Raw genomic sequence first — 27070 nt, 5'->3', positions numbered from 1 at the left:
ACCACAACCAAACCAGAAATTTGGGATGAGTGGGAAGTATTTTATGGCACCTGCAGAGGCCGTCTGTTTTGGCTCAGTGTGGGCCATGTGCTGGGGACCCTCTATAATATCCAAATGGAGAGGTTCTTAATGAAATATCACATCCATCTCGACATGAATTTTAAAGGGAATCTGTCAGCAGGTTTTTGCTAATCTCAGAACAGCATGATGTAGGCAAAGAGAAACTGAATCCAACAATGTATCACTTAGATAACTGGATGCAGCCGTTTTGACACATCAGAGCTTTAAAGGGAACCTGTCACCACGTTTTTGGAAGATGGGATAAAAATAGCGTTAAATAGGGGCAGAGGTGGGCGGTACATTAGTGTGTTTGTTATGCGTTTATTACCCACCTAAGTTGCCGAAATACCTTTGCAAAGTCTCCGTTTTCGCCTGTCAATCAGGCTGGTCTGGTCAAAAGGGCGTGTTGTCTTCCCCCAGATTTTGCGTAGTTTTCCGTTGGTGGCGTAGTGGTGTGCGCATGCCCAAGGTCCCGAATCCTCTGCCAGGGGATTTAAAAGAGCGCGCTGTTCGTTATTTCATTGGTGATCGGTGGGCGCGGCCATCTTCATTTGGCCGCGCGTGCGCAGAAGCGGCGCTCTGCTGGCCGCGGCTTCAGGAAAATGGCCGCGGGATGCCGCGCGTGCGCAGATGGAGATCGCGGCGGCCATTTTCCTGAAGCCGCGGCCAGCAGAGCGCCGCTTCTGCGCACGCGCGGCCAAAGGAAGATGGCCGCGCCCACCGATCACCAATGAAATAACGAACAGCGCGCTCTTTTAAATCCCCTGGCAGAGGATTCGGGACCTTGGGCATGCGCACACCACTACGCCACCAACGGAAAACTACGCAAAATCTGGGGGAAGACAACACGCCCTTTTGACCAGACCAGCCTGATTGACAGGCGAAAACGGAGACTTTGCAAAGGTATTTCGGCAACTTAGGTGGGTAATAAACGCATAACAAACACACTAATGTAACGCCCACCTCTGCCCCTATTTAACGCTATTTTTATCCCATCTTCCAAAAACGTGGTGACAGGTTCCCTTTAAGGTTTAGCAATACAGCAGAGCTGAGGATGCTAACCCCGCCCACAGCAGGCTCTCCATGTACAAAATCTATAGACAGAGAGGAGCTTATTACAGGAGGGGACGGGTCGGACCAGGGCTCATGCGCAATGATAAGCTACTGGAGCTAAAACAATTGAAATGAACTGAACCCCTACCTCACGCTGTCTTCAGATCACATAGCAAAAACGTGATGACAGACTCCTTTACTTGAAATCAACACTCCATACCCTACTTTTCCCATTTATTATTGTAAAATAAAAAATAATAAAACATCATAGTCCTCCTGTGAAACGGCAATCCATTTGTCCCACGAAGAAGTCCAGCTCTGCTACATCTGGATTACATGGCTGAGTGGTGGCATGATGCGACTGCTCAGCCATGAATCCAGGAGCCGCAGCTTCAGTGATGAGCGGTGAAGTCAGAGAGGTTACTGCCAGCTGTTCCCACACTCAGGTCAGTGTGATCCTCTGGCCAATCAACTGGGCAACCTTCATGATGTCACCGCTAGCACTGTGAGAAATCTAATTGGGTCTATGTGTGTCTCCGGTGAGAAAACTCTCACCACACGTACCGGAGACATGGACACATGATGGAGGCCTAACTGACACCTTCAGCAGTATTTCTGGCAACAAAACTGAGGTGCGCACCACTGAGGAGGAACCCACATCACTGAGGAGGAGCTCACCACTGAGGAGCCCGCACCACTACTGGAGGAGCCCGCACCACTGAGGAGCTCACCACTGAGGAGGAACCCACATCACTGAGGAGGAGCTCACCACTGAGGAGGAACCCACATCACTGAGGAGCTCACCACTGAGGAGCACGCACCACTACTGGAGGAGCCCGCACCACTGAGGAGCTCATCACTAAGGAGCCCACACCACTACTGAGGAGCCTGCACCACTACTGAAGAGGAGCCTGCACCACTGAGGAGGAACCCACATCACTGAGGAGGAGCTCACCACTGAGGAGCCCGCACCACTGAGGAGCTCACCACTGAGGAGGAGCTCACCACTGAGGAGCACACACCACTACTGGAGGAGCCCGAACCACTGAGGAGGAACCCACATCACTGAGGAGCTCACCACTGAGGAGGAACCCACATCACTGAGGAGCTCACCACTGAGGAGCACGCACCACTACTGGAGGAGCCCGCACCACTGAGGAGCTCATCACTAAGGAGCCCACACCACTACTGAGGAGCCTGCACCACTACTGAAGAGGAGCCTGCACCACTGAGGAGGAACCCACATCACTGAGGAGGAGCTCACCACTGAGGAGCCCGCACCACTGAGGAGCTCACCACTGAGGAGCTCACCACTGAGGAGCACACACCACTACTGGAGGAGCCCGAACCACTGAGGAGGAACCCACATCACTGAGGAGGAGCTCACCACTGAGGAGGAACCCACATCACTGAGGAGCTCACCACTGAGGAGCACGCACCACTACTGGAGGAGCCCGCACCACTACTGGAGGAGCCCGCACCACTGAGGAGCTCATCACTAAGGAGCCCACACCACTACTGAGGAGCCTGCACCACTACTGAAGAGGAGCCTGCACCACTGAGGAGGAACCCACATCACTGAGGAGGAGCTCACCACTGAGGAGCCCGCACCACTGAGGAGCTCACCACTGAGGAGGAGCTCACCACTGAGGAGCACACACCACTACTGGAGGAGCCCGAACCACTGAGGAGGAACCCACATCACTGAGGAGGAGCTCACCACTGAGGAGCACGCACCACTACTGGAGGAGCCCGCACCACTGAGGAGGAACCCACATCACTGAGGAGGAGCTCACCACTGAGGAGGAACCCACATCACTGAGGAGCTCACCACTGAGGAGCACGCACCACTACTGGAGGAGCCCGCACCACTGAGGAGCTCACTACTACTGAAGAGGAGCTCACCACTGAGGATATGCACCAAGGTCGTGATGTTGCAGCATCTCTTAATGAATGCACACCTTACACCCCAGCAGTGGCTTTACTAAAGGCCCCGTCTCACTAAGGCTATCATATCGTAACAAATCAGCCTCCATGGGTCCAGTATCTGGCCTGTACCACACATGGACACACTACAAGGATTCTGGCCGCCGCTACCACCAGCCTCGCCTCGCAGGCTCGCACTCGCCTCTACACTGTTTCAATTTAAACACCCGCGCTCACTTTCATTTATTGCCCAGAGTTGAGGGCGGGGCTGCTTTTGGATCACGTGGTATCCGGATTTATATGGAGGGGGCGGAGCAAGAGAGAGGTGTGTGGAGACGATGGCTTTCCAGGGCGGGCTAGAGGACCAGGAGCTGCGGGAGGCGCAGAGAGAGTACCTCGACTTCCTGGATGATGATGTGCGCAGCCTTCGGCTTTAGTTACTTCTGCAGCGTCACTTGCTGGTGGCTGCGTGTCATTTGACCCGTTAGATCTCATCCGAGCTCGGCTCACTCTGCAGCATTTACTCCCGCAGCGCCACCTGCTGGTGACTGCGTGTCATTACCTGTCAAGGCTGCAGCGTGAGCCGAGCTCGAACGAATAGTTACTCCCGCAGCGTCACCTGCTGGTGACTGCGTGTCGTTACCTGTCAGATCTCATTCAAGTTCTGCTCACACTGCAGCATTTACTACCACAGCGCCACCTGCTGGTGACTGCGTGTCGTTACCTGTCAGATCTCATTCAAGTTCTGCTCACACTGCAGCATTTACTCCCGCAGCGCCACCTGCTGGTGACTGCGTGTCATTACCCGTCAGGGCTGCAGAGTGAGCCAAGCTCGGATGAGGTGTAGTGCGTCCGGTGTTGTGCGCTTTGTTTGCGGTTTTCTCCGTGTATCACTTGTATAGAGGCTCCGGCATATATCTCGCTGTACATAATTTCTGCATACAGAAACAAACGTGTCTAATAAAGGCTCCCTGGCTTTAGATCTCTGGGAGCTGCTGCTGACATAGGATATATAAGGCTGTGTGCGCACGTTGCTGATTTTGATGCGTTTCCTCAGCCTTTTTGGAACCGCGGAATTGCATCAAATCCGCAGTGTAGTACAGTAACAATGATAGTCAATGGGAATTTGAGAATTGCTGTGCACATGCTGACGAAAAATCTGCATGGATTTGCTGTGTTTTTTTCCTGCAGCATGTCCATTCTTTGTGTGGAAACGCAGCGTCTCTGCACCCATTGACTATAAATTGAGTTAGGCAAATCCGCACATCAAAAAACGCATGACAATCCACAACAAGTCCGCAAGTAATCAGCATCAATTCCGCATTAACGCATTGTGGCCTGCGTTTTCTGCCAAGAGATGCAGATTCTGTGTGGAAAATTCCGCAGTCCAATCTGCAACGTGTGCACATACCCTAAAGCGTCTCCTACTGACCCCGTACTACTACTCCCATCATCCTCTGCAGTCACCTCAGTACCCTCTTCATTACCAGGCTTCTTGTCATATCGCCACTCCCTGAGCCATGACACTTTGGTCATCAGTGACTGAGTCTTTGTGGTCGGAGTCCCCTCACACAGGCGCCATGTCTGAGCACCTTGTTTTCTATGTATTGGGAGGTCCCCTGTAATATCACACCTGTAGTATAGATTTTGGCTTTGGTGCACCCCAGGTGTGACCAGGGGCTCGGTTCACCATTACGCCCTCTGGGTTTACACTGTTATGTCTTGCCTGAACTCCGCGTCTGCACCTCTGCGGTGACATCCTGCCGTGCTCGGTGTCCGTGCCCGCTCTCATTGCTGGCGCCTGTGTGCGGCTGTGCTTGTCACTGTACTGCAGACAGGAGCCAGCGATGAGTGCGCGCACTGACACTGTAAGGGCGCACTGACACTGTAAGGGCTCACTCACATGAGCGTATATATCAGATGACGGCTATTCAATGATTATCATGTAGCACTTGGAGGCAGTGCAGATCTGCATATCTTTCCTACATACCGAATCGGTCTGTGAAAAAAATTACAGTATGCTGCGAGTGGCTCCGCATATCTGATCAGGCGCACCCATACAAGCCTGTGTGAGCGTGTAAAACATCAAGCTGCACTCGGATGCCATCTTAGTGCTTTCTGTGGACACAGACTATGGAGAAATGACGTTCTCTGTACCGCTGATTCTTATGTGAGAGAGTTGGATCACAGTAAGCTGACACTTCGCCCGAACTCTGATCAGTGTCATTAGTATAATGATTGAGTTCAGGCAGCGCTGTCATCAAGATGTGACTAATTGAGAGGGTGTAATGGTGCATGGAGTACTGACTCACGCCAAAGGGTGCACCGAAGCCCCCTAATTTGTATGACTTTTTTTTCTTTTTATGCCTAATAAACTACTACTAAATGTACTACAGGTATTCTTTTTATAGGGTCTAAGTTCCAAAGATGCCTGTATAAGTGGTAGATTCAGCATTTTGGGGGGGACAGCCATAGCCTTTGGTGCTCCCACTCCTTTGTGTTTTTGCATAGTTTTGCTTGTACAAATTCGTGGGCAGGAGACTGCTATATCTTTATATGCTAGAAGCCCAAATCACTTTTTTCTTGTTGTGAAACCCCCACCACCACGTGTATTGTGCTATAAACTGCTGCACATCTGGGATGTGGAATCTGTATATAAAATCCAGCAGGTCTGAACACGCCCTAAGGGAACGTTCACACAAGTGTATTTTCACTCTAAGTGCTCTCTGTATTAAAAAACTGACTTCACGAGAACAGCGCCAGGACCCATGTCAGTCAATTAGACTATTCAGTGGACCAGTTGTGTTTTTTGTTTTTTCCTAATCTGCGGATGAAAGAAAAAAATCACAGCATGCATTAGTTTCATCCATAGATCTGATGAGACTCGGGTTTTCAAGTCTGTTTGGGGGGGAAAAAAGGACCATGTGAGGACTGTCTGTTTTTGTAGATACAGTGGTCATTCTTAACACTTGAAGCGGTATTTGGTCTTGTATGGTCAGTATGACTGATTGCATGCTTACCGCCATATGGAAATCATCCATTTTTTGTTTCTAGATGAAAATCGCATGACTTTTTTTTTTTTTTTTTTTTTTGTAATATATGCTCTGTCTTAGAGTATGCCATCAGGTACACTTGAAAGGTTGATAGAATATGCTTTAAATGTATAGTAGGGACGCTTCTAAAGAACAGGGCCCTGTCACTTTCTGTTTTTCTGTAAATAAGGCGGCCATTTCACAGATGAACGGGGATTCTCATCACCTCTACATGAAAGTGGCGCATGTCAGGGCCTTGTTCTCATTTGTGAACTACACCTGTACTATACCTGTATAGCCTATCCTGTGGCTATGACATAACCGTGTAAGATAGCAATACCCTTTTAAAGGCAACCTGTCATGAAAAAAAACACTTGTTATCCGGCACTGTGCGTCTGAAGCCCGGAAGCGTACACCCGGCCTCAGAGATGCAATGAAGTGGGTGAGGAAAGTCATGCACATGTCTGAGATTTGCAGAGAGCTGTCAATGACGCCGACTCTTGCAAATCATTATACCATGCTGTGAGGGCCGACCAGTCTGGGTAAAATGCCCCATCAACTAGGCAGAGGCCTAATTAGCGTAGGAAAAGTGAACTTTATAAAAACTGTTTTTAAAACCTGTATTTATGTGATAATCACTAGAAAGGGAGGTTAGGCAGGGTATTTAACAACAAATATACAAATGTTGGAGGGAATGGAAGACCTGTCAGGTTCCCGTGAAAACCCCCATGCCTGTCATGACTGCTCAGTTGAAACCCATGCTGTGGCTGGGCTTCATAGGAGACAGTGGTTTCTGCTATATACCATGGTGCAGCAGTATTAACAAAAGTGATTGGATGATCAGATTCAAGTTTCCTAGAAACTAATAAGTTTTTTTTTTTTTTTTTTAAATCACTACCTTTTTCCCCCCGTTAAAAATATAGATAAAAATGAATAAAAATCAGCATATTGCACAATATTTCTTGTACATGGAGAATTGTATTGCCAGGTCACTGTTGCTATACAATGAACGTCATAAAAAAGTTTGCACAATTTTTTTTTTATTTATTTATTTTTATTTCATTGCACTTGGGTCTTTTTCTTTTTTTTCCCAGTACATTGACTGATAAAACTAATTATGTAATTCAAAGCTACAACTTATCCCACAAAAAAACAAGCATTCGTATGGCTATGTGGGAAAAAAAGATAAAGCAGAAAAGTGGGGAAAAAAAAGTAATGGCTCTTGAAAAAAAAAAAAAAAAAGGGAAAAGACAACAAAAGTGTAAATAAAACTAGTAAATCTCCCGATTTGAAACAGCCTAAGATGACCCATGGTGGCAGACATTGTCACATCACATCTGAGAGAAGAGTAGACAACCTGTTGTTAGTTTTCATTGACAACTAGCAGAATTGGGCACAAAAAAACATTCCGACATTACTTGCAAAAAATGTATCCTTTATGCAAAACAGATATCTTAAATTGAATATTCACCTGAGTGCAATCAGTCCATGTTTCATTCTGAACTATTGTCCAGTCTGCATGGCGTAGAAAAATTCAGAGGAGGTATCTTTTGCATCCACCGGTTCCAAGCTTCATTTTGGTGAGCCTTGTGCCTGAGAGGTAGGTTCCCCAAAATGTAGCGTGGAATGTGCCGTAGCTTGAACTAACGCTTCTGGATTTTTATTTAGCATGGAGCCTGGACATTAGTTTGGAATGAAAAATGAAAGAATGACACCAGGTGAAAATGTAATTTAATGGTTATGTTTTGCACAGCAAAGATGGGGGGGGGTTCTTTTCCAAGGGAACATACTGAGATTTAATACATGACACCTCCTCAGCTTAGCAGTGCCAGTATAGACTTCGGTCTCTGGTTATCACTGCCTAGATAAAAGAGAGCAGGAGTTTGGAGGAGGGTGGCAGCCGGCACCCTGTATGATCACGGCTAAGACTAGCCATGGATGCATTGATGGAGGTGGAAGTACCAGGTAGTGCTTTGCCAGGGAGATTATTCTTATGCTTGTAAATTACCTTTATCACATAGTGACATGTCCTTTTATAATCTTTGCAGCAAGATCAAGGCATTTACCATGGAAAAGTAAGGGACATGATTGGTGCAAATGAACATCGTTTAGTTGTCAACCTGAATGACCTTAGACGCAAAAATGAGCGCAGAGCTAATATGTAAGTATTAACATGTAAGGAGATGGATATACTGCCCATGATCCCCCTTGAAGACGTGTATTGCTGCAATGTGTTCTGTTTGTAAGTGTAAAGAGCTGTATTGTTGACGAGGCTGTATTCTGCCCAGCAACAGGTAGTTAACAGGGCCGGTTAGGGTTAACAGTTGGAACTAGCCCAGAGTGAAGACCATTTTCCTGTCAGGGGTTAGAAAGGGCCCAGTGTGCGTAGAAAAGAAGACCTAAGGTCTAATGGGAGCAGTGCTGCATGACGTGAGTATTCCTAACAAAGAGGGCAAGACAGAACCTGAGGATAGCGTGATCCTAGTAGAGAGAACGAGGGAGAAGTAACCGAAAGAACAGAGTGATTGATCGGAGACTGGTCCTGGGTCTGGATGCCTGCCAATACGGCCTAGAGTTTATCACTCTGAAGTAATGGGCCTAGACGGGACAGTGCGTAAGATGAGGAGAGTGCCTTGTGCAGGAGTTCCAGAACTTCCAAGGCATAGAAGATGAGTATGGCAATACTGTCAATACGGTTCCCTGATAAAAAGAATAAATAAAAATAATAAAAGTAATATTTATTTATCTAGCGCCAACATATTCCGCAGTGCTTTACAGTTTAACCTAGAGGGGAAAGAAGATGCAGAACCGCAGGTTAAGAATAGGACTTTTACTAACTGGACTGTAATATTCATCTGGGTTGGATAAGAGAGAACAGGGGAAACAATTGGTATTGTATGTGGGAAAAATGCTCTGTAATGTAAAGGAAATGTTCATGAAGATGTATACCTGCTATTCTCTGTATATAATCCCTCCCAATTATTGTTGAGTAAAAAGTTTATTTTTGATTGGTGGTCTCTAGTGATGAGCGAAAGTGCTCTGCTAAGGGGTTATCTGAGCATGCTCTTGTGATAACCCAGTGTCTTCGGCATGCTCGAATAATATGTTCGAGTCTCTGCAGATTGTCTAGCGACTGTTAGACAGCCGCAACACATGCAGGGATTGCTTAACAAACAGGAAATCCCTGCACTTATTGAGGCTGTCTAACAGCCACGAGACATGCAGTCAAGGGGACTCGAATATATATTTTTTTTTTGAGCATGCTCAAGACACATTCACTGAACTGTCAAACACCTAGTCCTGGCCAACCCAAGTCACCGGTTGCATACGGCCAGCAAGGGCATAGCACCACCACACCAAAAATCCACATATCCAGCCAGGACCCCCACCTTCATGTAGCATTACGGAGCGCAAGAGATGAGAACCTCGCCTACAGCTACCGCCCTGTGCCACGTTACAAATGTATGCAATATTTCTGCATTTTTATAATGCATTCATGTAGATGCTAAAACCCTCAATCGTCCAGTGTTGGCACAATACACCGCTCATTTAACAAACAACACAGTTTATTTAATAGAACAGGAAGGGGAATTTCAATTAAAGAAAAAACCCAATAAGAGTGTTTGTAACAAGATATATACATTTTAAGATATAATTAAATAGATACATTGAACAGCACAAGTATAGAAAGGCGTACCAATTAGCCTAATAAATCCAACGTTAGTCCGTAAGCAAAAAGTGCCATAATGCAAAGTGCAACAAGTGCTAAGCCCAGGAATAACACTGTGGAATATGCTGTAGGCTATTCAATAAAAGTATTCATATTACCTATTGTAAAGTGTGGAAGCCTCAGGCGGCAGGCAGGCAGGTATCTATTTAATTATATCTTGGCATTTACATGTATTAATTGTGGTATTATTACCCTGATTTGGTGATCCATTGGTTTTGTATACGCCATTAGCTATTACCTTATGGTGTGTGGCTAGCTATTTTCCTCATCCTGCTTGATTAGCTCTACCTTGCTATACTTTTGCATTTTATGGCTTAATAAAATTTATATATCTTGTTACAAACACTCTTATTGGTTTGTTCTTTAATTGAAATTCCCCTTCCTGTTCTATATATGACTAGAGTGGTCGATTTTATGATAGAAATATTTGGTGGAATTTGGTGTTCTAATTACAGTTTATTTAATAGAAGCATAGGCAAATTCGTTAATGAGGGTAATGCAATATTTTCATATAGCTGAGCAGTGGGCTCACATTCATGTTACTGCTGGGCTCTTGGAATCTCAATGATTACAATAATACTTTTGGAAAGGAGGTGTTTAATAGGGCCGACCAGCAATCTTATACTGATCCTAACCCAGAAGGAATTTTGGGCAGCCAATGCACTGCTAACTGATGTCTCCATGAGCTGGTGTAGATTTAATTTGTAATAGCGCCATTTATTCCATGGCGATTTACATGTGAAAAGAGGTATACATAGTAAAAAGCAAGTTAAATATTCTAGAACAAAACAAATCACCATCTAGTACAGGAGGAGAGAGGACCCTGCCCGCGAGGGCTCGCAATCTACAAGGGATGGGTGAGGATATAGTAGTTGATGGCAGAGCTAGAGTTGGACTAAAGCTTAAGCCAATCTTTGGGCTAATAAATGGGTTAAATAGGCCAGACAACAGGTGGCCCTGTGCTGTTCCCTCTAAGGCTATGTGCACACGTTCAGGTTTTTTCGCGTTTTTTTTTTTCACTTTTTTTGCGATAAAAAATCATTAAAAACGCATACATTATGCATCCTATCATTTAGAATGCATTCTGCATGTTTTGTGCACATGGTGCATTTTTTTTCCTCGAAAAAAAACGCATCGCGATAAAAAAAAGCAGCATGTTCATTAATTTTGGGGAGGACGCTCAGAGATTTCTCTTTTCATGAGGTGTTTCTTGTTCATTAATTTTGCGGATTTTCCGCGTTTTTCCCGCAATTCTATGCATTTGGGAAAAAACGCGTCAAAACGCGAAAAAAATGCATGCGGTTTTCTGGCAGAAATGTTCGGTTTTTGTCAGGAAAATTTCTGGAAGAAATACTGACGTGTGCACATACCCTAAAACTCTGAACATTGTGTAACGAGGCGCATCCAACCTCTGGAACATCACCAATCCATATGTTATCTCCTAATTTGTTCTAATTGGACAAGCCCTTTAAACTCTTCTCTACTCTGGACCACCAAGGACACTAACCTGAAGCTCTTCTCTGCCCTAGACTTCAAAGAATTCTGGCATTAATTCTTCCACTGCTCTAGATCATAAATGATTCTCACTTATACCTTTAAGGCCCCCATACATAATAGCTATTGGTGAATGATCACTTGGCCAATAGCGATCTATCCCAACTCCCCATACACAGGAATGCTCTGCACAGCTGATATTCAACAAGTCCGACCCTTCCCTCAATCATCTGTCGGTCGAGAATTGGGGAGGCTCACATACAGGTTAGACTTTACGCTGATACCAGAAGTTTCTGCCAACTTTAGGTTAATGTGTATGAGGACCTTTACAGTCATAAACCACCTGAGATGCTGACTGTATATCATTCATTTCCATAGATTACCAGGATTTAGATAATAACATTCACTGTTCTAGACCTGTTTGCTCTTTACTTCTGACTGTATGTGGTGTGGCATGATATACAGTACAGAGCAAAAGTTTGGACAAACCTTCTCATTTAAAGATTTTTCTGTATTTTCATGACTATGAAAATTGTAAACTCACACTGAAGGCATCAAAACTACCTCTTGAAGCTCATCAAGGGAATGCCAAGAGTGTGCAAAGCAGTCATCAAAGCAAAAGGTGGCTACTTTGAAGAACCTAGAATAGAAGACATATTTTCAGTAGTTTCACACTTTTGTTAAGTATATAATTCCACATGTGTTACTTCATAGTTTTGATGCCTTCAGTGTGAATGTACAATTTTCATAGTCATGAAAATACAGAAAAATCTTTAAATGAGAAGGTGTGTCCAAACTTTTGCTCTGTACTGTATCTGCCTGTTTTATAGCTAGAGGGTTTACATCAATATTTATTTATTGTTCTGTATTGCCCGAGTAAATAAAAAATGAAGTTTTCCTATTTTTAATACCTATTGTGATATGTAAAAAAAACAAACTGACAACAATTTCTAGAAGTCCTAGAGTGAACATTGAATGTGTTTCAGTTTCCGCTTGTTTGTTTGTGAATCATCTGACTGTTGTGGTTAATTACTGCATTAGTCAGACTACAAGGACCGCATATGTGTAAGTAAATATGAATATTGATGTTAACAGTTTCTTTGGGGCTTTGTAATTAACTGGATTATTTCATTGCAGATTGCTAAGTAATGCCTTTTTGGAGGTTGTTGCTTTTCAAAGAGCGTTAAAGGATTTGGTGGCTTCCATTGATGCTACATATGCCAAGCAGTTTGAAGAGTTCAGCGTTGGGCTTGAAGGCAGTTTTGGAGGAAAGCATGTTTCACCGCGCACTCTGGTAGCAGGTTTCCTGGGAAATCTGGTCTGTGTTGAAGGAATTGTTACAAAATGTAAATAGTTTTTATTGTTCATTGTGGATTTAGCCTTTCAGTATACATTTATCAGTGCAGTTCAGTGACCGGTAGAGCGTTGTCTTTATACTGTGTACTTGGAGCAGCACAGTAGTGTTAAGGGGAACCTGACCGGTCCCCCATGCCCTCCAACCCACCAGCATTTACATGTTCCTTCATAAATACCCTGTCTAATGAGCCTTTTATATGGTTTGACACAAACAGATATTTAAGAAGTTTTTACAGTCTGTTTTTAATATGTGAATTAACTTTTTGACTAGTCGATGGGTGTTGGTTTCACCAGACTAGTTGTCCCACTCAGCATGTTATCACGCCTCCGTGATTGGCTAGAGTCAAATTACTCATCTAGGGAAACCCTATCAACTATTCAAAAGGTTACCATAATTTGCGTATTAAAAACTGACTGTAAAGACTTTTTTAAACATCTGTTTGTGTCAAACAGCATAAAGGGCTTGTTGGGTAGGGTATTTATGAAGGAATATACAAAGGCTGGTGGGTTGGAGGGCATGGGAGACCTGTCAGGTTCTCTATCAGTAGTGAAGTTACTTATCGATCCGCATTGATAACTTAAAATACATGGATGCTGATTTTATGCCTCAGCTATAGATTTTTTTTCTATTCACCACGACAGCACCCACTGAGAGAGGGGATCCGCCCCTAGGAACAGGAAACCTACAGAGAGATAAAAGGGGCGGCCCCCCTCGCTCCTCAGTTGGTTTCTTTTCCCGGGTGGAACACCTCAGAGAGAAACTCTGCGGACTTAAGGAAGAGGAAAAGCTTGCCTGGACTGCCGCCTGTTCGTCTCTGTTGAGCGGCAGGGGCTCCAGAGTAAGTCTCAGAGAAGGGGGATGTCCTGTTGGCTTCCCCCTATCCTGATAACATCAGCATGGATACCGAGTTAATAACAGTCTCCCTGATGGGAAACTGTTATATCGCTCCACCGCGTGTACGAACCCTTCAGCTATGCCTGGTAAGAGGTTTCGTTTTCTTTGCTTACCCCTCGATGATGCGGTGGGATGTGGCGGTGTGCAGTGCGGCAGCGGCAGCCTCGGTAAGCGGCGGCTTCAGCCGCATGGATAAGAGGGAGTGTGCGCATGCGCAGTCTGGTAGCGTCCCGGAAGTGGATTGTAGGACTTCCGGGGACGCAAGGTCAGCCTGGGTTCGGCTGTAGGTACCAGTATGGTTACCAGTGATTGAGGTGCGACAGCATCTGTGGCTGGAGGAGGAGACTGCGGGCCGCACACCAGGGCTAATCGCTGAACTCCCTAAACGGTCAGTTACAAAATAAAAAAAAAAAAAGAGGTGTGTTTTTTCTCAGCATGAGGCACAAGCAGGGCTATATAAGGCAGTTTTAAGGCACTACAAGTTGCGCAACATGTCGTCCCAGGAGGATATCGAGCGCCCACTGGAGGATTTAATCCTGCCTAGTGGTGATGCGAAAAAGAAAAGCAGTGGACACTCGAAAATGAGTGACTCCACTGAGAAATCTGTGAAAAAATCTGGCCGCTCTTCGCCAAAAGCAAATCGTACCCGGCAGACGGTATTTAAACCTTATTCCTGGGTGAAGGATTAAGTGGGTTTATGATGGCTAATAGTAGTTTCTCCCGCTTCTGTTTTATAGGGTAAGCGGACGGAGAAAACTAGACACAAGCAGTGTGCGATGTGTAAAGAGCCCTTGCCAGACTCATACATTAAAAGATTATGTCAAAGCTGCATAGATTATACCTTGCAGCAGGAGAGTTCGGTTAGGATGAACGAAATTCGTCTCATTATAAGAGAAGAACTTCAATCTTTGGGAGGTAGTCCAGCTAGGAGTATGGAGAAAAAAACCAGGAGAACACCTTCACCTGCAGTGGAAACATCAGCTGAAAGTGGGGAAGTTAATTCAGACATTTCTCAGAGATCAGGTTCCTCGGATGATGAGGACTTTGTCTGTTTCCCTACGGACAATGTAAATAATCTGATTAAATCAGTGAGAGGTACTATGGGGGTGTCAGAGTCTAAGGAACCTCAAACCCCTCAGGACATTATGTTCGCTGGTCTTTCACAAAGAAAGGGCCAAGTATTTCCGGTAAATCAGGCCATCAAGGACCTTGTTAAACGGGAATGGAGTAAAGGACAAAAAGGGTTTGTACCTGTCTCATGTAAAAGACGGTATCCCTTTGACGATGAGGACTTGACCACTTGGTCTAAAGTTCCTAAAGTGGATGCAGCGGTGGCATCCACCTCCCGCCGTTCCTCCCTACCAGTGGAAGATGCGGGTTCCTTATCGGATCCTATGGACAGAAAATCTGACACGCTCCTTAAAAAATCATGGGAGGCCTGTGCTACTGCCTTTAAACCTGCAATTGCAGCCACATCCACTAGCAGGTCTATGCTGGTGTGGTTAGACCAGCTAGACCAGAACATCAAGGCGGGGGTATCCAGGGAAAAACTGCGCGCCGCTATTCCTTTAATTAAAGGGGCGGCTGCATTTATATCCGATGCCTCTATAGACTCGCTCCGTCTGGCGGCCAGAACAGCTAGTCTCACCAATACGGCTCGTCGGGCCTTATGGTTAAAGAACTGGAAAGGAGATGCCCAGTCCAGGTCCAAGTTGTGTGCCATACCCTGTCAGGGTGAGTACCTCTTTGGAACCGTATTAGATGAGATACTCAAGAAGGCTGGTGAGAGGAAAAAGGGGTTCCCTAATCCCTTTATTCCTTCTTACAGAAGGGCGTTCAGGAAGCCACCATTCGGGAAGAAGGGAGGCTTTAACCCCTTCCCGACCCATGACGCCACATAGGCGTCATGAAAACCCGTGCCAATCCGACCCATGACGCCTATGTGGCGTCATGGAATGATCGCGTCCCTGCAGATCGGGTGAAGGGGTTAACTCCTATTTTACCCGATCTGCAGGGAGAGGGGGAGTGGTACTTCAGCCCAGGGGGGGTGGCTTCACCCCCCCGTGGCTACGATCGCTCTGATTGGCAGTTTCACTTTCAACAGCCAATCAGAGCGATTTGTAATATTTCACCTAAAAAACTGGTGAAATATTACAATCCAGCCATGGCCGATGCTGCAATATCATCGGCCATGGCTGGAAACACTAATGTGACCCCCCCCCACCCCACCGATCGCCCCCCCAGTGCTCCGTTATAGGGTCCGGTCCCCTCCGTCCGCCTGCCGGCTCCCCCGTCCTGCTGTCCGCTCCCCCGTCCTCCTGCCCGCTCCCCCCCTGCTCCTATGTCACCCCCCCGTGCTCCGACGCCCCCCCCCGTGCCCCGATCTCCCCCCCCTTATACTTACCGAGGCTCCCGGTCCCCGTCCGCCTCCATCATGGGCGCCGCCATCTTCCAAAATGGCGGGCGCATGCTCAGTGCGCCCGCCGGCCGGCAGATTCATTAGAGGTACATTTTGATCGCTGTGGTAGGTTCTATCACAGCGATCAAAATAAAAAAATAATAAATAAACCCCCCCCTTTATCACCCCCATAGGTAGGGACAATAATAAAATAAAGAAAATATTTTTTTTTCTTTTTCCACTAGGGTTAGGGTTAGAACTAGGGTTAGAACTAGGGGTAGGGTTAGGGTTACGGGTAGGGTTAGGGTTAGGGGTAGGGTTATGGCATGTGCACACAGAGCGGATCGGCCGCGGATCCGCAGCGGATCGGCCGCGGATCCGCAGCGGATCCGCAGCGGATCGGCAGCGGATCGGCAGCGGTTCGGCCGCGGATCGGCCGCGGATCGGCAGCGGATCGGCCGCGGATCGGCAGCGGATCGGCATCGGATCGGCATCGGATCGGCATCGGATCCGCAGCGGATCCGCAGCGGATCCGCAGCGGATCCGCAGCGGATCCGCAGCGGATCCGCAGCGGATTGGCCGCGGATCCGCAGCGGATTGGCCGCGGATCCGCAGCGGATTGGCCGCTGCGAATTCGAAGCAGTTTTCCATCAGGTTTACAGTACCATGTACACCTAAGGAAAACCAAATCCGCTGTGCCCATGGTGCGGAAAATTCCGTGCAGAAACGCTGCGTTGTATTTTCCGCAGCATGTCAATTCTTTGTGCGGATTCCGCAGCGTTTTACACCTGTTCCTCAATAGGAATCCGCAGGTGAAATCTGCACAAAAAAACACTGGAAATCTGCTGTAAATCCGCAGGTAAAACGCAGTGCCTTTTACCTGCAGATTTTTCAAAAATCATGAGGAAAAATCTCACACGAATCCGCAACGTGGGCACATAGCCTTAGGGTTAGGGTTGGAATTAGAGTTAGGGTTGGAATTAGGGCTAGGGTTTGAAATAGGGTTAAGATTAGGCTTGTGGTTAGGGTTACGGATAGGGTTAGGGGTGTGTTGGGGTTACAGTTGTGGTTAGGGTTGGGATTAGGGTTACGGTTGGGATTAGGGTTAGGATTAGGGTTGGAATTAGGGTTACGGGTGTGTTGCGGTTAGGGTTGTGGTTAGGGGTGTGTTGGGGTTAAGGTTGTGATTAGGGTTATGGCTACAGTTGGGATTAGGATTAGGGGTGTGTTGGGGTTAGTGTTGAAGTTAGAATTGAGGGGTTTCCACTGTTTAGGCACATCAGGGGTCTCCAAACGCAACATGGCGCCACCATTGATTCCAGCCAATCTTGCGTTCAAAAAGTCAAATGGTGCTCCCGCCCTTCCAAGCCCCGACGTGCGCCCAAACAGTGGTTTACCCCCACATTTGGGGTACCAGCGTACTCAGGACAAACTGGGCAACAACTGCTGGGGTCTAATTTCTCCTGTTACCCTTGCAAAAATAAAAAATTACTTGCTAAAACATAATTTTTGAGGAAAGAACAATTATTTTTTATTTTCACGGCTCTGCGTTATAAACTTCTGTGAAGCACTTGGGGGTTGAAAGTGCTCACCACACATCTAGATAAGTTCCTTCGGGGGTCTAGTTTCCAAAATGGGGTCACTTGTGGGGTGTTTCTACTGTTTAGGTACATCAGGGGCTCTGCAAATGCAATGTGACGCCCGCAGACCATTCCATCAAAGTCTGCATTTCAAATGTCACTACTTCCCTTCCGAGCCCTGACGTGTGCCCAAACAGTGGTTTACCCCCACATATGGGGTATCAGCGTACTCACAACAAACTGGGCAACAAATATTGGGGTCCAAATTCTCCTGTTACCCTTGTGAAAATAAAAAATTGCTTGCTAAAACATCTTTTTTGAGGAAAGAAAAATGATTTTTTATTTTCACGGCTCTGCGTTGTAAACTTCTGTGAAGCACTTGGGGGTTGAACGTGCTCACCACACATCTAGATAAGTTCCTTGGGGGGTCTAGTTTCCAAAATGGGGTCACTTGTGGGGGGTTTCTACTGTTTAGGCATATCAGGGGCTCTGCAAACGCAACCTGACGCCCGCAGAGCATTCCATCAAAGTCTGCATTTCAAAACGTCACTACTTCCCTTCCGAACCCCGACGTGTGCCAAAACAGTGGTTTACCCCCACATATGGGGTATCAGCGTACTCAGGAGAAACTGGACAACAACTTTTGGGGTCCAATTTCTCCTGTTACTCTTGCAAAAATAAAAAAATTCTGGGCTAAAAAAATATTTTTGAGGAAAGGAAACACATTTTTTATTTTCACGGCTCTGCGTTATAAACTTCTGTGAAGCACTTGGGGGTTCAAAGTGCTCACTACACATCTAGATAAGTTCCCTTGGGGGTCTAGTTTCCAAAATGGAGTCAATTGTGGGGAGTTCCTACTGTTTAGGCACATCAGGGGCTCTGCAAACGCAACCTGACGCCCGCAGAGCATTCCATCAAAGTCTGCATTTCAAAACGTCACTACTTCCCTTCCGAACCCTGACGTGTGCCAAAACAGTGGTTTACCCCCACATATGGGGTATCAGCGTACTCAGGAGAAACTGGACAACAACTTTTGGGGTCCAATTTCTCCTGTTACCCTTGGGAAAATAAAAAATTGTGGGCTAAAAAATCATTTTTGAGAAAAGAAAAATTATTTTTTATTTTCATGGCTCTGCGTTATAAACTTCTGTGAAGCACTTGGGGGTTCAAAGTGCTCACCACACATCTAGATTAGTTCCTTGGGAGGTCTAGTTTCCAAAATGGGGTCACTTGTGCGGGAGCTCCAATGTTTAGGCACACAGGGGCTCTCCAAACGCGACATGGTGTCCGCTAATGATTGGAGCTAATTTTCCATTCAAAAAGCCAAATGGCGTGCCTTCCCTTCCGAGCCCTGCCGTGCGCCCAAACAGTGGTTTACCCCCACATATGGGGTATCATCGTACTCAGAACAAACTGGACAAAAACATTTGGGGTCCAATTTCTCCTATTACCCTTGGGAAAATAAAAAATTCTGGGCTAAAAATCATTTTTGAGGAAAGAAAAATTATTTTTTTATTTTCACGGCTCTGCGTTATAAACTTCTGTGAAGCACCTGGGGGTTATAAGTGCTCACTATGCATCTAGATAAGTTTCTTGGGGGGTCTAGTTTCCAAAATGGGGTCACTTGTAGGGGAGCTCCAATGTTTAGGCACACAGGGGCTCTCCAAACGCGACATGGTGTCCGCTAACGATTGGAGCTAATTTTCCATTCAAAAAGTCAAATGGCACGCCTCCCCTTCCGAGCCTTGCCGTGCACCCAAACAGTGGTTTACCCCCACATATGAGGTATCGGCATACTCAGGAGAAATTGCCCAACAAATTTTAGGATCCATTTTATCCTGTTGCCCATGTGAAAATGAAAGAATTGAGGCTAAAAGAAATTTTGTGTGAAAAAAAAGTACTTTTTCATTTTTGCGGATCAATTTGTGAAGCACCTGGGGGTTTAAAGTGCTCACTATGCCTCTGGATGAGTTCCTTGGGGGGTCTAGTTTCCAAAATGGGGTCACTTGTGGAGGAGCTCCAATGTTTAGGCACACAGGAGCTTTCCAAACGCGACATGGTGTCCGCTAACGATGGAGATAATTTTCCATTCAAAAAGTCAAATGGCGCTCCTTCCCTTCCAAGCCTTACCATGTGCCCAAACAGTGGTTTACCCCCACATGTGAGGTATTGGTGTACTCAGGAGAAATTGCCCAACAAAATTTAGGATCCATTTTATCCTGTTGCCCATGTGAAAATGAAAAAATTGAGGCTAAAATAATTTTTTTGTGAAAAAAAAGTACTTTTTCATTTTTACGGATCAATTTGTGAAGCACCTGGGGGTTTAAAGTGCTCACTATGCTTCTAGATAAGTTCCTTGGGGGGTCTAGTTTCCAAAATGTGGTCACTTGTGGGGGAGCTCCAATGTTTAGGCACACGGGGGCTCTCCAAACGCGACATGGTGTCCGCTAAAGATTGGAGCCAATTTTTCATTAAAAAAGTCAAATGGCGCTCCTTCCCTGCCGTGCGCCCAAACAGTGGTTTACCCCCACATATGAGGTATCAACGTACTCAGGACAAATTGGACAACAACGTCCCTGGTCCAGTTTCTCCTTTTACCCTTGGGAAAATAAAAAAATTGTTGCTAAAAGATCATTTTTGTGACTAAAAAGTTAAATGTTCATTTTTTCCTTCCATGTTGCTTCTGCTGCTGTGAAACACCTGAAGGGTTAATAAACTTCTTGAATGTGGTTTTGAGCACCTTGAGGGGTGCAGTTTTTAGAATGGTGTCACTTTTGGGTATTTTCAGCCATATAGAACCCTCAAAATGACTTCAAATGTGAGGTGGTCCCTAAAAAAAATGGTTTTGTAAATTTTGTTGTAAAAATGAGAAATCACTGGTCAAATTTTAACCCTTATAACTTCCTAGCAAAAAAAAAAATTGTTTCCAAAATTGTGCTGATGTAAAGTAGACATGTGGGAAACGTTATTTATTAACTATTTTGTGTCACATAACTCTCTGGTTTAACAGAATAAAAATTCAAAATGTGAAAATTGCGAAATTTTCAAATTTTTTGCCACATTTCCGTTTTTTTCACAAATAAACTCAAAAATTATCGACCTAAATTTACCACTAACATGAAGCCCAATATGTCACGAAAAAACAATCTCAGAATCGCTAGGATCCGTTGAAGCGTTCCTGAGTTATTACCTCATAAAGGGACACTGGTCAGAATTGCAAAAAACGGCAAGGTCATTAAGGCCAAAATAGGCTGGGTCATGAAGGGGTTAAAGATCGATGGAACACTAATAAAGAATTTAAACAAAAAGGGAACTTGTTCAATAAACGCCCCTTTAAGCCAGCAGATAAATTCCATTGACCCCGTTTTGCCAGTGGGAGCTAGACTTCTACACTTTGTGAAACAATGGAAGGAAATAACGGTCAATCCATGGGCCATCAATTTAGTGTCTTCAGGCCTTGTGTTAGACCTCATTCAAACACCTCCAGATTCCTTCCTTCTCACATCATTAAAATCTAGACCTCAGCAGGAGGCCCTTGAAACAGAAATTAAAACATTAATATCCAAACGAGTATTAATAAAGGTTCCATCATCCCAGATAGGAAAGGGCTTCTACTCCCCCCTGTTTCTGATTACTAAGCCCGACGGCTCTTTCAGAACCATAATCAATTTGAGAAAGCTGAATTCCTTTATAAAACACAGGTCATTTAAGATGGAATCTATTCGTTCAGCTATTAAAAATCTATTTCCAAATTGTTACATGGTAGTATTGGATCTCAAAGATGCTTATTACCATCTCCCCATACACCAATTACACCAGCAATTTCTTCGGGTAGCAGTGGTTGTAGATGGGGAGGTCTGTCATCTACAGTACCGGGCAATGCCATTTGGTTTATCCATGGCTCCGAGGGTTTTTACCAAATTATTGTCAGAGGTAATGTCTTTCCTACGAGTAAGGGACACACTGGTAATCCCGTATTTAGATGACCTGTTGATTGTAGGTAAAAATTCTCTACAGTGTGAGGAAAGGTTAGAGGAAGTATTATTTTCTTTGCAAAAACTGGGCTGGATTATAAACTGGGAAAAATCCAAACTCCAGCCAGTGACATGTCAGAAATTTCTGGGGCTCCTATTGGACTCAGTTGACCAGATATGTAGACTTCCTGATGAGAAGAAGACCACTATAATTAATAAAGTGAGTTCAGCCATTAGTAAGCGCAGTATGTCATTGAGAAATGCCATGTCTTTATTAGGTTCCCTAACCTCTTGTATTCCTGCGGTCCAATGGGCGCAATACCACACTAGACAGCTTCAGAAATTTTATATTGCAAAGTGAAGGAGACCTGGATAAAACAGTTGTTTTAACGCCAGAGGTGTTACACTCCCTTGCATGGTGGTTAGATTGGAGCAATCTGTCTAGGGGAGTTTTGTGGGTAATCACTTCATGCACTAATATTACCACGGATGCTAGTCCTGATGGCTGGGGGGCACATTTTCAGGATCAGGTAGTCCAGGGTCTCTGGTCTGGTGCTGAGCTTGAGAATTCCTCTAACGTAAAAGAGTTGAAAGCTGTATTTTATTCCCTGCTCCACTTTCTCCCTCAGCTGAAAGGCTCTCACGCAAGGGTCTTCTCCGACAACACTACCGCAGTGGCTTATCTCAACCATCAAGGAGGTACACGGTCGGAAAATCTTATGGGGATTGCTTCAGACATCATGGAGCTAGCCAAAGGTCACCTACTATCCTTGTCGGCAGTTCATATCAGAGGCATAGACAACTTTCGTGCAGACTTCCTCAGCCGCCACACTCTGCACCAGGGGGAATGGATGCTCAACAGGGAAGTTTTCAAATTAATAACAGCCAAATGGGGTGTACCCCAGATAGACTTGTTCTCCACACGAGCAAATCGTCAGGTCAAGACGTTCGCCTCTCTATGCAGAGAGGACCATCCGGACATATTCGATGCCCTCCATATAACGTGGGCATTCGATCTAGCCTATGCGTTTCCCCCATGGAATCTACTGCCGGTGGTAATAAGAAAAATAAGGGAAGAAGGGGCAAGAGTTCTGCTGATAGCCCCATTCTGGCCCAAGAGGCCATGGTTTTCATGGCTCAGAGCGATGTCAGTTTCAGACCCCTGGATTCTGCCACAGTCCAAGGACCTTCTATCTCAGGGGCCGTTCCTACACCCTCAAGTAAAAGGAATGAACTTGACTGCCTGGAATTTGAGAGGCAGTTACTAGAGCTTAGAGGTTTTTCTAGAGGACTAATAAATACCCTAATGAAAAGCAGAAAGCCTTCCACCACCAAAATCTATGTTAGAGTTTGGAAGAAGTTTCTTGAATTTCATACCGCACAAATCTCTTCGGAGATTCCTATATTTCCAATACTGGAATTTTTACAGAGGGGTCTGGACTTGGGGCTCTCGGTTAGCACGTTAAAAGTCCAAATTTCGGCTCTAGGAGCTCTCTTTAATTCTGACATTGCGGGCAATAGATGGGTATCTAGGTTTATTTCTGCATGCGAAAGATCAAAACCTATTAAAATACCGCAGATTCCTCAGTGGGATCTGACGTTAGTCCTGGACGCATTGACACAAAGTCCTTTTGAGCCTCTTCAGACAGCCTCATTAAAGCATATCTCATTAAAGACGATATTGTTAGTGGCATTAGTATCTGCCAGAAGGGTGAGTGATCTCCATGCCTTATCTGTAGATCCTCCATTCCTATCAGTGACTTCTGACAGAATAGTGTTAAAGACAGATCCATGTTATCTCCCTAAGGTGGCCACTAATTTTCATAGGTCTCAGGAAATCTTGTTACCTACCTTTTATGAGAGCCACTCAACTCCAGAAGAAGCTAGGCTTCACACCCTAGATGTTAAAAGAGCTGTTCTAACTTATATAGATAGAACTAGGGACTGGAGAGAGAGTAGGGCTCTCTTTGTGTCTTTCCAGGGGAAAAACAAGGGATCCAGAGTCACAAAGAACACACTGTCGCGCTGGATCCGGGATGCTATAGTCTTGGCGTACAGATCTAAAGGAAGAGATCCTCCTCTGCATATCGGAGCACACTCCACTAGAGCCTTATCGACCTCCTGGGCAGAGAGAGCGAACGTGCCAATACACCTTATATGTAAGGCTGCAACTTGGTCTTCGCCTAATACCTTCTATAAACATTATAGGTTAGACCTTTCTGCTGCTTCTGATCTAACCTTTGGGGTTTCGGTTCTCGGCTCAGTTAACCCACCCAATCTATAATCTCTGTAAATCTCTCAGTGGGTGCTGTCGTGGTGAATAGAAAATACCGAATTACTCACCGGTAATGCTCTTTTATAGAGCCCACGACAGCACCCATTCGATTCCCTCCCTTTTCTTTATGTAGTATACGTGGTGTCTTAATAGGGAGTTGTATATAATACAGTATAATGACATGAAGTTGTAAATATGTATATATGTCTAAACCTGTTAAACTAAAAAACCTGGCGGCGGTTCCTCCTATTCTCTGTAAAACAACTGAGGAGCGAGGGGGGGCCGCCCCTTTTATCTCTCTGTAGGTTTCCTGTTCCTAGGGGCGGATCCCCTCTCTCAGTGGGTGCTGTCGTGGGCTCTATAAAAGAGCATTACCGGTGAGTAATTCGGTATTTTTCCCCTTTACTGTAATTCACAATCAGTAATTAACTGAATCTTCAAAGAATGTCTGGGATTTGTTCATTTATAAGTTTTTGGTTAAATGATTCCAGTTAATCAAAACTTTGCAATGAGTATTGAGCACCAATATTTTTACTGGAGTAGTGAATAATGATTTTTATTAACCATCGTCTGGTGTTAGGACTGACTAAGGCTACGTTCCCACACTGCGTATTTGGTGCAGTTTCGATGCTGCGTAATTTCTGTACCAATTGGCTGAATGAGGTCACTTGCGTTTTTATGTGTTTCTTTTACATTTTTATTTTTTTCCTGCGCTTTTTTTTTTTTTTTTTTGGGGGGGGGGTCATGTTTTACATAAAACTGCTTTGTTTTGGATACTTACTGTTGCTTATCTTTGATAAAACTTTACTTATAGTCATGTGCGGATTACATCATGTGGCTTTAGTGCGTTTACATTGCGGAAATGCACTAAAAGTGATGTGTTTTTACTTGTGGATTTTCCTCATCTTATTCAAATCTATGGGGAAAATCCAAAAATAACTCTTATTTCCTTCCTGCAATAGAAACAGACATTGCGGCTTTCAAAAACATACCACAAGTTAGTTTGCACAGCATGAAAAAAGCCATTTTTTTGCTGGCAGTTTTGGGATATATTAACACATTGCATTTTTGCTGGGGTTTTTTATGCAAATTTTAAGCTGCATTTTACTTTACCAGCAAAAAACTGAGATTATAGAACAATGAGTAAATGCAAAAAATTAAGGTAACAGGTTTTGCTGCGTTTTTGGTGCAGAAACCTTAAGGAAGTTGCATCATTTTTTGGGGGGGCACTAAACTTGCAAATACATAGCAAAATCTGCTTTTTTGAGCAGCTGGTTTAATACAAGCAGGTTTTGCATGCATGTGGTACCAGACTTCAGGCATCTGGAAGCACCGTACACTTGTCCAGTGGGGGCTCTGATGCACGTGCGGGCGGCAGAGACTGAGATGCACAGCATTTCTTGGTCTGCCAGGCTGCTCTCCACAGCGTGAAGCAGCGGTCGGGGAGTCTGCCTGGCGCTGATATGATGGTGCAAGGCACACTGGGAATGGGCGTGCCTGTGTGACATTACATGGGGCATGCCGGAAGAAAATGGCGGCGTACTACGCGAGCATTGCCAGCCGGGGCATGTGAGAAGAGCGTCCTGGCTGGTTCTCACCGGGGTGGGGGGTTCACAGCAATCACCTAAGGTATCGGAGGAGATAGACCCAGATGACTGCATTGTGGACCCCTCAGTCCACAAGGAAGCTACTTGGGCTCCAGCTCAACCTCACCTCCTGGCTACCATGGAGGATGAGGGCAACCAACCACAAAAGCAGCAGCCACCACCAACTCGCCATCGGCATGGACACAGTAAAGGGGGCAGTCGTTTGAGTGGCAGGAGCAGCAGCCGTCCCAACCAGAGGAGCAGAGTGTCTCAGGACTCCTTGATGTCCAGAGAGTATACACTACGTATCCTAGAACAGCCTCCGAATCCGGTACCCTTAAAGTGACAGCGGGTGTTGAGTGATCTTTGTTAATGTCACCATTTTAATAGGCCCCTTGTTTGTTTAAATCACTAGGAGAGACCTAAAAAAGCTAGGGCTAAGAGGAACGGAGTGTTATTAAGACCCCGCTAGCAGTGGACTGGCAGAAAATCTCTGTTCAGACTGCATCCACTAAACAATCAGTGAAAAGATCAGACTTTGCAACAAGCCTCAGATCCGTTACAAGGGCTGAGGTGAGAGGCTCCCTTAAAATCCTATTAAAGAAATAAAAGAAAAGACCTAGGGAAGTATCCACTGACTCTGACTCTTCTCTGTTACCAGAGGAGCAATACCTCAGCGAGTCTTCATCCTCATCACCCTCGAATAGTGACACGGGGAACAGACCAGATTTTTTCCATCATACATGACGGCACCTCGAGAGAGGGGATCCACCCTTCAAGGACAGGAAACCTTCAAGACAAAAGGGGCGGCTCCTCTCTCCACATCAGCTGCTTTCCTGTCCTTGATGGGGAACCCTCAAGATGAAGACTTCTGAAGAACAGAAGAGGATGCCTGGGTCGGGTGGATTTGGGCAGACATTTGCTGCACCCATCACCAGGTACCAGTAGTATTCCATGCCCCTCCTGAGCGAAGCATGGCCACAGCCCGTGAGGCGAACACCCGGGTGAAGATAGGACCTCGGAGACCACAGTTAGTGTAACTTCTCTGTGGCCGTAAAACCTGCTGCTCCCTTTTGGTCCACAGAGGTCAGTTATGGTGTCCTCCCTGTTGATCTATGGTGTCCATGCAGGCTGTGAGACACATCGGTGCCCAGGCTAGGTAAGGCTCCTCGGAAGGTATTGAACCCTCCCTGTCGAGCGCTGAAGGGGGTTTTTCCTCTTACCCCCCCCCTCCCTACTCGTCCCTCCCCCTCCCTCCCTCCCTGTATGGAGTACCTGTAAGCAGATGAGCGCAGGGAGGAGAGCGGTGTATGGGACAAGCGAAGCAGGGTGACTGCAACTTCCGTCTTGTGATCCAGGGCCCAGGACACGGTGGAGTACCTTCTCAGCGCGTGTATCGCGCGGCCGGAAGCAGGAAGCGAACAGGCTACATCCGGGATACGGCAGCACTCAACCTTAGATGCGGTGTGAAGGGGCAGTGGGACCAGGAATTCCAGTGCGCACTGGAAGTATTGGCCAGGTACGCGCGTAGGAGGAAGAGTATGCGTAGATGCTGGCGCTTGGAGCAGAGGCAGGATCAACCAGGTGAATAGTTGATTAAGTAGCGCGCACCTGACGTGACTACCGGCAGCGCGCATAGAATGAGGCACAAATGCTGGAACGTTAATTTACCAGCTGAGGCTGGATGGCGGCAGAGGCAGGATCAGCCAGG

The 27070-nt window shown here is 45.8% G+C and overlaps 1 protein-coding gene across 6 annotated transcripts in view; it reads left to right on the top strand.

Moving 5' to 3' along the window:
- The first annotated feature begins 3308 nt into the window (after positions 1–3308).
- LOC143782687 (maternal DNA replication licensing factor mcm3) overlaps positions 3309–27070 on the top strand; it is a 66834-nt gene continuing 43072 nt past the window's right edge. The window contains exons 1-3 of one of the 6 annotated variants that reach the window (XM_077270413.1): positions 3309–3364; positions 8120–8232; positions 12433–12641. In XM_077270413.1, coding sequence (XP_077126528.1) covers positions 8156–8232; positions 12433–12641 — 286 coding nt within the window. In that variant the 5' untranslated portion in view covers positions 3309–3364; positions 8120–8155. Of the gene's footprint in view, positions 3456–8119; positions 8233–8394; positions 8502–12432; positions 12642–27070 lie in introns of those variants that run through there. The other 5 variants (XM_077270412.1, XM_077270417.1, XM_077270418.1 and 2 more) reach the window with 5 other exon arrangements.

The sequence above is a fragment of the Ranitomeya variabilis genome, chromosome 6, assembly GCF_051348905.1.
Source record: "Ranitomeya variabilis isolate aRanVar5 chromosome 6, aRanVar5.hap1, whole genome shotgun sequence".
NCBI classification, from domain to species: domain Eukaryota; kingdom Metazoa; phylum Chordata; class Amphibia; order Anura; family Dendrobatidae; genus Ranitomeya; species Ranitomeya variabilis.
Note: the sequence above shows the minus strand (reverse complement) of the source record. Positions and strands in the feature narration are given on the sequence as shown.